The 10,865-nt window shown below is 35.3% G+C and overlaps 1 protein-coding gene across 2 annotated transcripts in view; it reads left to right on the top strand.

Annotated features, from left to right (window-relative positions):
- The window catches only part of Efl1 (elongation factor like GTPase 1), a 135,955-nt gene that overhangs the window by 366 nt on the left and 124,724 nt on the right, over nucleotides 1-10,865 (top strand). For both annotated transcript variants that reach the window (XM_047534803.1, XM_047534810.1), the window contains exons 2-4: nucleotides 503-606; nucleotides 3,658-3,725; nucleotides 6,694-6,778. In XM_047534803.1, the coding sequence (XP_047390759.1) occupies nucleotides 516-606; nucleotides 3,658-3,725; nucleotides 6,694-6,778 (244 nt within the window). In that variant the 5' untranslated portion in view covers nucleotides 503-515. The remainder of the gene's footprint in view (nucleotides 1-502; nucleotides 607-3,657; nucleotides 3,726-6,693; nucleotides 6,779-10,865) is intronic.

Below are 10,865 nucleotides of genomic sequence, written 5' to 3'. Positions count from 1 at the left end.
AGGAAAGATCGGCAGTGCACCTGTTTGTTCATAAACACGTGACCAAAAACTTTTCCAGGCTTTGTAGGCAGTATAAAGCCGAGTATTTCATCGCCGATAAAAGGGAGCTAGAATAAAGGAACGAGGGACTTAGGGGAAGGGAGACACTTCGACATCTTCTCTTCCTGGTGCGTATGACCCTTCCTGTGGTTGTCGTCGGCCTGAAGTAGTTTGTCAGAGTACAAACCCATGGGTGGGGCTGGTGTCACTGCACCCGGCACCTAGGAGCTCGGTTGAACGTAGCCTTCCCATTCGGAAGGATGAGCACTCCATAAGTACAGTTTATTGACTTTCAAGCTGGTTTTGGGCCTGGATTGGTATGTCTCATTAATAAACGTTCATTGGGTTCTTGGTTTAAGGGATCTGAGAAGTCTTGTGAGCTCCTAGTACTTAAATTTCTTTTCCTTTTGCCTGGACATTTAGCCCTCATGCCATTTTTAATACGTTTTATTTTTAATCACAGTAAGTAAGCCACCATGGTGCTCAATAGTTTGGATAAGATGGTTCAACTCCAGAAAAACACTGCCAACATCAGGAATATATGTGTTTTGGCTCATGTTGACCATGGTAAGAACCTTTTTAAAATGGTTAATTTTCCTTATAGAGGAGGCATGTATCTGCATGTTTCAGTGAAGTGAATCTGTGGGCAGTGGAGAGTGACGGTTTCTAAGAAGTAGGTCTTACTCGTTTTAAAAGTTTTTATGATGTCAGGGATGCATGCTGTAAAACATTTGAAATAAACATGGTTAACTAGTGATCAGCATTTTTCTATATAGTATGTCACACTGTTTTTAAACCAGAACTTGAGTTCTTGTTAAAATATAAAAAACTTTTGAAATGGCTTTGTATATAAAACAGCTGTAATCTTGATATTGTGTCCTTAGAGCTTCTGTGATGTGATCCTATTTAATTATCAGATATTTATTGAACATCTGCTAAGTTCCAGGTATTCTGGTAGGTATATCAGGAGGTAGACATTTTATGAGTGGGACACCTGCCCCATGTCCTGTTGAGGAAGCTTTAGAAATGAAGCAGATAAAATGAGACAGACATGAGAAAAAACTAGACTGTGACCTTTGGGAGAACTAGAGGATTGGGAAGCTAGAGGTGGGTTAACCCACTATGTCCCAGCATCTCATATATAGGACACCTATAAAAATTTTGTCCTGTATGTGCAATGCTGGGACATAGTGAGTTAAGGAAATGTTTTATGGCATAATTAATATCAGAGATGACCTTCAAAGGCAGGCTGAAGATTATAAATGGAGAAAAACATTATAAGAGGCAGTGCATCAGTCTGGGAAGAAGGAAATACATGTGGCTGAAACCTAGGACGTGCGAGAATAACTAAGCATGATACATGTGATTTGGATAGACACTTCTGTAACACCATAGCATTGCTTCTTGCTAATCCTACTATTGGTTTTAGACCCTTTCTGAGTTCTGGTTGCTTTACCCCAAAGTGATTGGAATGGGCATGTGAAATAAAACTTATTTACCATCTTGAAGTTGAGGGAGAAATACTTAGAGGTGAAGGGGCAGGTTGGGTCCTATCTCATAGAACTCTTCATAGCCACTAGGCTATAGATAGATTAGGAGTTAAGTACTTTAGCTCCGGAGTTAGACAACCTGAATTTATTTTCAACTCCATTTTCAAGTTTCTTTGCCTTCTTGAATTTCAGTATGCAGCATATGTGAACTAAATGAAACTCATAACTATCACGTAGGATGTAAGTATTAAATGTGATGATAATGAGAATCCCTTGGCAGGAAGTTAAATTCTTCATTATGAAAATGATCATTAACATTTTTATGAGGACATAGGAGCTATTAGGAGAAAAAAAATAAAACAAGGTTGATGTAGTCAAATAGTAGATTAGACTGGTAGAAGTGCTTAGGATTGATTAAAAGGTAGAAAAGAGGTAGGTGGTTATTGCCATTGATATATTAGTTGACGTGAAGTGAGTATGGGAACTGAAAAGACAGTGGATCACCTCATAGGTGAAGCCAACTGAGAATGAGTTTTATATACAAATCCAGTGACTCACCCTGCTGTCCCCATGAGTTTTGTAATTAAACTGTGCACATTTTGAGACCACAAGGTCTGATAAGTTGTTTATCTTTGTGAATTAAATCATGTGGAAAGTTACTGGTATGCATATTTGCATAGTGATTTACTTTAAATTCACTCTTTAAAATTGTTAAATGGGTACTATCTTAGAAACCTGTGATTCATATTCAACTATTTATTGAATGTGTTTTATATGCCAAACATTGCTCTGGTCCTAGGGTTACAGCCATGAATAAAGCAAAGTTTCTGCTATCTTGGTACGTGGGAAGAGCGGGTATGATTGTCATGCTTAGAATGCATTCCACTTTATTGGGTAGCAGGAAATTGATGCTCTAGGATTATATGCTAACATAATATTCTCATGGCAAACAGATAACACCTTATTAAAAATCTTCAGTGTTCCTACTGTTTGGTCTCTGGTTTGAATTGTTATACAGAATCCCTAGTTTTGTTGAAGTTCATGGAGTGCAATATGGACTTGTCTTGAAGAGAAAAACTGTTACTTTTGTTAGGCCAACCCGGATGTAGTAATTGTATATCTTCCTGGAATTCTTTAAACAAAATTAGTTATTTATATCCCTTAATATTTTGTAAACTTTAGTGGTAGTCTGTTTGGTAAAGGTAACTATAATTGTGTTCTTCCCTTTTTTTTTTTGTGGTGCTGGGGATTGAACCCAGGGTCTTGTTCATGAGAGGCAAGCGCTCTGCAAACTGAGCTATATCCCCAGCCCCTAATTGTGTTCTTAAGTATACAAAATTTTTTCTTTTATTATAAAGTAGGTTCTAAGTTTAGATTTGGATACTGTGTTACATTGTTTGCCACAGTGTAGCTTATGTCTTCCCCAGCTTATATTGCAAATAGTAGTAGGTATGGGTAAATTTCCTTGGTAAGTAAGTATTAACAACTGACAAATGCCAACTAAGGGTATGCATGGGGAAATGTGACAGAAGACTATGTTCTCTTGTTTCTTATTGATATTTTACCTACTATACCTTTCAAAGACAAAAATGATGGTTGTCCTTTGTCATTCTGTATTCTTAGGGGCTTTAGTTTATAAGCATGATTAGCTATTGTGGATATGGGATGACTGATATAATAATTGTGATAAACCTGATCAAATTCATATAGGACAGATTGTGGTAGCTATAAAATTTGTCAGAGATGTTCTCTTTTGGATTGGCATGGTGGTTTGCCTCATCAATTAAAAGTCTGCATTTCACTCTACATAAAGTCTGCTTCAATTTTAAGAATACTTCTGTGCTTAAAAAAGTTGCCTACAACTTTTCAGGTGAGGTTGATGAAATCCACAGGAAGGTAAAGTTGCACCATTATAGAGGGCTAGTATCTACATCTTTCTAGATGATATTCTATTCAAAAGTCTATAAAATTCTTAAAATATCTCTTTTGTCTTATGTTACCTGGCATAGGTAAATAAAAGATCTTTGCTAAACTAATTCATATGATCAGATATTAAATCTGTGGGTACAATCCATCCCCCAATCCACTTTAAAAACTACATAGATTTTAATTAATGTTATTTTAACAGGAAAAACTACTCTTGCTGATTGTCTTATATCTAGTAATGGAATCATTTCCAGCCGTCTGGCAGGCAAGGTATGTTGTTATATTGAATAAATACTTGTTGCATTTCAGTGAGTATTGGCTGTGTACAGTATTATGAGCCATTTGCCATGTTCTCCAGTGATCTAAAAGAGTATAAAACATATTTCCTGAATCTCATAATCCATTAAGCAAGGTAAAATAGATGTTGAGAAAACAGTTACTTTTATATTTCTTTGTATTACTTTATATAAGTACTGTATTTGGTAAGTACTAAAGTGAGTTTTTGCATTAAGTCAAATAATACACAATTGTGGGAGATTTCACAAAGAGGTTCTTCACAGGTTGTTTAGTTAGGTGATTTGAGAAGGCACCGAAACCATTAAGTGGTATTGTGTTTGATTTGAGTGGACCGTTTGCCTAGAGACTAGTGGGAGAGAAAGTGTGCTGATGGAATGTGTCGGATTGCAGAAGTTCTTGAAGGTTAACCCAGGTTTTGATAAGTGCCACAGGAAGGCTTCTTAAGCCTGAGGAACATGATGAAAATAGTTTTTTAGGAAATGAATTGAAAAAGATCTTTGTTTCTAGCTGTGAGTTTCTAGCTTAGAATAATTTACAGTGGAAAAATAGAGACGTTCCTCTCTTTAATGAATCTAGAATACAGTCAGCAGAATTTGTCAGGTGACAGGAAATAGAGAGACAAGCAGGTGGAGAAGCAAAAGTGAATCAATAGAGTGTACCAGGAGACAGAAAGGTAGAATTGGGCACCTGAGACCATTGTATGGGGAGCTGGACCAAGGTGAAGTGTAAAAATGAAGTGCTCATGCTTTTCCCACCGAAGAAGGTAGAAGTACAGTCACTATAAAGATGGAAGAAAATATTAAAGTTAATGAAGTAGAAAATAGACATTTTATAGAGAGGATCAATTAGCCAAAATCACAGCTAACAAATACAAAAATGATGGACATATCATACATTTAGAGTGAACCCTAATGTTAACTATGAACTTTAATCACATATCAATATTGATTAATCCGTTGTAACAAGTATACCATACCATACAATAATACAAGATGTAAATAACAAGGGAAACTATGTTGTGAGGATGGTTTTGTAAGAACGTCTATGCTCTCTAGTCTTTCTTTAAACTTAAAAGTGCTCTAAAAATATAAAGTGTGCTAATTAAAATTACCGGCAATGTAGACAATTCATGATTATCACAACTAGGAAATTTGTTTTGTTTTTAATTATCAGTGTTGAGGCACATGGTACTTTTGATTAGCTAATGTTCTTACTATGGCTCACTGTACTTGGAAAGTATATGAAGTATAGTGTATAAAAAGATATTTGAATGAATTACTTAAACATTAATATAATTGATAAACATCAGCAAGATCAAGAAGAACAGAAAAGAGGCAGAAATAAATGATATTAGGAAAGAAAAATGCTGCAGAGGTTAAAAAATGAGATTGCTCAAATTATGTGCATGTATGAATATGGCATAAAGAATTTCATTATGTGCAATTGTAATGTACCAATATAGAATGTGTACATATATATGTGTGTGTGTGTATATATATATATATATACACACACAAATAGAATGGATATAATAAACACTTTTATGGTGGTAATGTTAAATGTGGTGAAATGGGGAAATGTTAAGTTCCTAAATTAGACTTAAGAAATAGAATACTTGAATAATTCTGTGGTATTTTAAGAAATCAAGTTGGTTGGCAAAATATTTATACAAAGAAAAAGCCCAGATGGTTTAACTGTCCAGTTCTTTCAGACATTAAAGAAGCAGGTAATTTCAGTCCTACATGAACTATTCAAAAATACAGGGAAGGAAAACTCGACAACAGGGAATACTCTCCAAATCATATGAATAGCATAATATCATAACAGACCAAAAGTATGTTAAGAATAGTTCCAGACAGGAAAATTTCATGCCAGCCTTATGATTGTGGATTTAAAAATTATTAACAAACAATACAGCATTGTATAAAAACTTACTTCTTATAGCCCAATAGATTTTAGCTCAAGGAATTCAAGATTGACTTAATATGTAATTTTACCATATAAATGGATTAAAGGAAAAAAAAAAACCATGAATGAATGATTCAGATACAGAAGACAGTCAATAAACTCCATCTATTGTGATTTCATATATTGTGGTAGAACCATTTAACAAAATAGATTTAGAAGGTAACATCTATAATCTGATTTGTAAAAACAAAAAACCAAACCCCCCCCCCAAAACAAAACAAAACAAAACAAAACAAAAAAACCCTATAATGAAGATTCAGGTTATTTTCTTCTTCTTTTCCCCTCCCTCCCTTCCTTCCCTTCTGCTGGGGATGGAACCCAAGGCCTTGCACATACTAGGCAAGTGCTGTGCCTAAGCCACATCTCAAGACCTGAAGATTTGAGGATTTGAATTTAATAATGAAGTGTTAAGACTTTTCTGTTTATGTTCAGCAATAAACAAGATTGGCTATTTTACTCTTCTGCTCACTGTATTATTACTTCTATTTTGCATTGTACTTGAGGTTCTAACTGCAAGAATAAGGCCAAAAGAAAGGTGTGAATTTTGGAAGAGAATAAATAGCTATATTATTAATTGATGGTATGACTGTTGAAAACTTGGAAAGTACATAGGATGTGAATAAGAATTTAGCAGGTTTCAAGATACAAAAATCCTTGAAAGAAATATACATGAGTAATAAGCAGAAAATATAATTTTAAAAATATACCATTTAAATAGCATAAAAAATAAAATGGCCCTGCAAGATATTGGAGAAAATGTAAATAGAAAGACATATCATGTCCTTGTGTTGGCAGACTCATCATTTTTTAATATTACAGTTGATTTGTATAGATTCAACAACTCCAGTAAAATTCCAGTAGTTTTTTTTTTTTAAACTTTGAACTTGATATCCTGATTTAAAAATCCATCTAGAAAAACAAATACAGTTTAATTTGTTGGGAAATAAGATGCATATGTTGCGTTTTTTTTCAGCTGAGGTACATGGACAGCAGAGAAGATGAACAGATTCGAGGGATCACTATGAAATCCAGTGCCATTTCACTACATTATGCAAAAGGTAAATTAACCAGTGTTCTAAAGAAAAATAGTAATGAATCTTTCTTATCATCCTTTCCCTTTTTGAATTAGTTGCATGCCTCAGTTTCTTTCCTTTGTATTGTGTATGTTTAATGCTGGCCCCTCTAAAAGATCTGTTATAAGAGTCAGGCTGTCCAGGCTTGCATGCAGATGGGGACTTTTGATTGGCTTGAGGGCAGAAGAACTGACAGTTTACATTTACCCCTCTCCACCATGTGATAGTATGGATTTCTTTACAAGGAAAATCAGGACCCCTAGGCCTTGCTGACTCAGCCTTAGTGTTCTGTTTCCTGTCTGGATATTGGTTCTGCCCCATGGCCCATTTAGACTCTTAACTCTGGGTTGCCATGATAAGTACTAGCTTGCTATTCTCAAATGAGGATGTCATTTTAATAGTAACACTTCTAGAAATTTACCTTGCAGAAATAGTCAAATGTGTGAGATACATGTTCACTGATACTCATCAAAAATTTTGTATTAATGAGAGAAATGCCAACAACCTAAGTGTCAGTAGGAAAATGGTTAAATAAACTGGTATATTCATGCTGTGAAATATTATGCAGATGTTAAAAACAAATGTTTGAGCTGTATGTAATTATATAGAAAAAATGATGTTACAGACAATGAAAAGCAAGTTGCACAGTATTTTTTGTAAGATATGATTGCATTTGGGTAATAAAAATGTGTATGCAGATAAACGTATCTGGAAGGATACATACCAATCCTTTACATTAGTTATCTTCAGAGCCTGGATTATGGCAAAATTTGCACTTTTTCAAAATATTTATGTTTGTACTGTTAGAAAACTTTACACAAAATGTGTACTTTTATAATTTGAAGAAAATAATAAAGATATATTTAATTTCCCTAATGGACTGGCCTGTGGTTCATCCTTCTCAGTATTGTACCTCTGACATTGACGCCAGGTGATGTACTGTGTTAGGTATGACATCAATCTTAAAAATATTTTTGTACCAAATTAACTTTGAAGCTATTAGGCACATGAATTCCTGTTGTTTGGTATTTGAGGTAATGCTTAAGAAACTACCTCTTGAATTTTAAGGGGTTTATCCTTACTCAGAGAACCAGAGAATGTGGACAAAGATCTTCAACGTCCTGAGTTGGTTAGGTTTATAGGCTAGTACCATTGCACCCAACTAAGATTATGTCTTCCTCCTTCTCCTTCTCTTCCTGTTCCTCTTTCTCACCTTTATTTATTTATTTTTATGTGGTGTTGAGGATCGAATCTAGTGCCTCACACGTTAGGCAAGCACTCTACCACTGAGCTTCAACCCCAGCCCTAAGATCATCTTAGCTCATTATGTTATAGACTTCAAGAGATTTGTAGCCTTTTATCTTCTGTATTCATATTATTATTCTGTTTTACTTGAAAATTCCTCTAGTGTCAATTTTAGTTGCTGTGTTCTGGACTTTGTCTCTAGTCACCCTTATTTCCCTTTATTCAGGTTTAATTTATATAAGATAAAATTGACCCTTTCCAATTCATTTGTCTTTCTGGTGTAGTATTGTGGGAGAGTGGCCATAGGAGCCTGGGAATTGAATGGTCTAACTTTCTTTTTTGCCAAGCTCTGTGGCTTTGGGCAGTTCATTCTCATATTGTTTTAGATATTTCCTAGATTGCACAGAACAGAGACATATGCTAACTTGAGTTGGAGTGGGAGGCTTATTGAAAGAACACGTGTAAAATGGTAAAATTTTAGTCTTATTGGAGTGACATCTTGAAGAAATTGGAGCCAGATTTTAACTCTGGATCCAAGATGGCCCTAGAGACCACATCAGTGTATGGATCTTCCCTCAAGGATTCCACTGTTGTCCTCTGGTTTAGTTGTTTGTAACTCTTGTTATTATCCTGTCTAAGCATTTGTCTGCTTGTCAAATTTCCATCTTTATACACTTACCCTGCCCTGACTTTTCATTCCTACTCCTATTCCTACTGCTCCCTCCCTTCTCTTTTTATGTTGCATACTGCTTAACTCCCTTGCGTTTCTGAGCACATAGTTTTAAGAGTAGACCATGTGCCCAGCTTTTGCTTTTGTGCCAGTTCATTGCAAAGTTTGTACTAATGGATTTGTTTGCCTTTGGGTGGTATAATCACCTCCTGCTCCAATCAGTGAATGTTGGAGTTCAAACATGTTTGCAACAAACGTGTTTCTATGTGAGCATGGCCTGACTCCCCACAAGGGACTTGGGTAAACTGTCACCATAGTTAAAAATGAAGAGCCTTGTTTTCCAGGTCTGCAAATGAGCATATCAGTTGGGAATACTGACTGAGACATATGCTCTCAGAATACCCAAGATATGAATGAATTTTTCATCTGTACCTTAGTACTGATTTTCTAGAATGGGGCATTTCCTACTATGAAGATGGGACAGTCTGAAGGAGAATCTGGGTGGGAAGGAGCAGAGATCCTGAAAGTTGAGGAAACTCAGGGGACTTACAGACCATGCTCACTCCTTCCCACCCACTTCTGGATACTTTCTTAGTTGAGTATCACTGTACTAAATGTTAAGTGGCATTTTGTCTTTTGTATTTTTTTGATGCTGGGGATCACACCTAGAGCCTTGCACATGGTAGCTGAGTGCTATACCACTGATCTACAACCTCAGCCCACTAAAATGTTAACATTTCATACTTTCTCTGGTTCTGACTCTTAATTAAACCAGCTTCAAAAGTTTTTTCCAGTCCTTATTTGGATTGAAATATAAAGTATTAGTCTAGTTTAAACAGATAAGCTTACAACAATCATGCATATTATAGAAATGTTCTTAAAAACCATCAAGGTGATGCTCTGCTGTTTTCCAGGGACTCAGTTCTTCCTTGATAAAATGGAGCCTCTCATCTTTACAGTTGTGACCAAAATTTACTACAAATATTGGGATCATATTGTTAAACTTCATTACTTTTTGTTTTACACCCACCTCTCCTTGTCTTGTCTTCCTACAAGGACATCATTCATTTAGCATGTCATTTCGAGAGTTAGTAAATAACTCACAAAAATACACATAGTGTCTTTGAATCCTTTAATTTAGAATTCAGAAATAGAAGAGAAATAGATACAAAGGGATTGATGAAATTGAAATTCATGGATTGTTTCAATAGTCTCAAAAGTCATATTGCTGTCATTTCTATTCTGTAGTCATTCTTTTATCTGTGGGCAAATAGTGTTATTGTAGAACTTTTGAATTGAAATGTTTATTTTAATTCATCTTTTGAAAATTTAAATTAACAAGTTTATATTATGGAAAATTCTGTGTGTTTTATTATAGAATACACAATAAAATATTAGAATGAAATTGAAATCACTTTCAGTTTTATCCCCAGTTATTTTTTATAATCTTTATATACAACGAGAATTTTATGCAGGCACACATGCACCCACTATGACTATCTAACTAAATATTCCTTCCGAAGAACCTTACTTGCTCCAATACCAGTCAAATGTGATTAAAGTACTACATGATTACTTTTTGACATGATGTTGGTGTTAGCACCCCTGCATAGGTGAGGCAATATGGGTTTGATTGCTAAAGTCTAGAGAGTGAGGGCTGGGGTTGTGGCTCAGTGGTGGAGTGTTTGCTTGGCATATGTGAGACCCTTGGTTTAATCTCCAGCATTGCAGAAAAAGAAAAAGGAAAAAAACTGAAATTTTTTTCAGTGAAATTTTTCACCCACAGTATACCTCTCTCACCCTAGAATGGGAGCCAGTACTATTCAGTTCCAGCATTTTCAGAATTTTTGGTAATTAAAAAAAAATCTTTGCAACTCATTTAAAAATTGTAAAATATCCTGTGGAACACTCTTCAGTGTGCTTTAGTTTATAAACTTGTATTTAGTAACCTTGGTATGTGAGGTAGCTAACAACTTTGTCCAGTAGGACGTCCAACAGGGCGCTTGGGATTTACCCAGTTGGCAGTCACATGTAGCCAGGAGGTACTCCAAATAAGGAGATCAAAGATACATCAGCTTTCTGAACCAAGAACCAAATACAAGTTCATCTTTTTGTGAATACTTGTATTTGAGTTAGTGGTGATGGGCTGTTGGAGAA

This window comes from Sciurus carolinensis, chromosome 2, assembly GCF_902686445.1.
Source record: "Sciurus carolinensis chromosome 2, mSciCar1.2, whole genome shotgun sequence".
NCBI classification, from domain to species: domain Eukaryota; kingdom Metazoa; phylum Chordata; class Mammalia; order Rodentia; family Sciuridae; genus Sciurus; species Sciurus carolinensis.
Note: the sequence above shows the minus strand (reverse complement) of the source record. Positions and strands in the feature narration are given on the sequence as shown.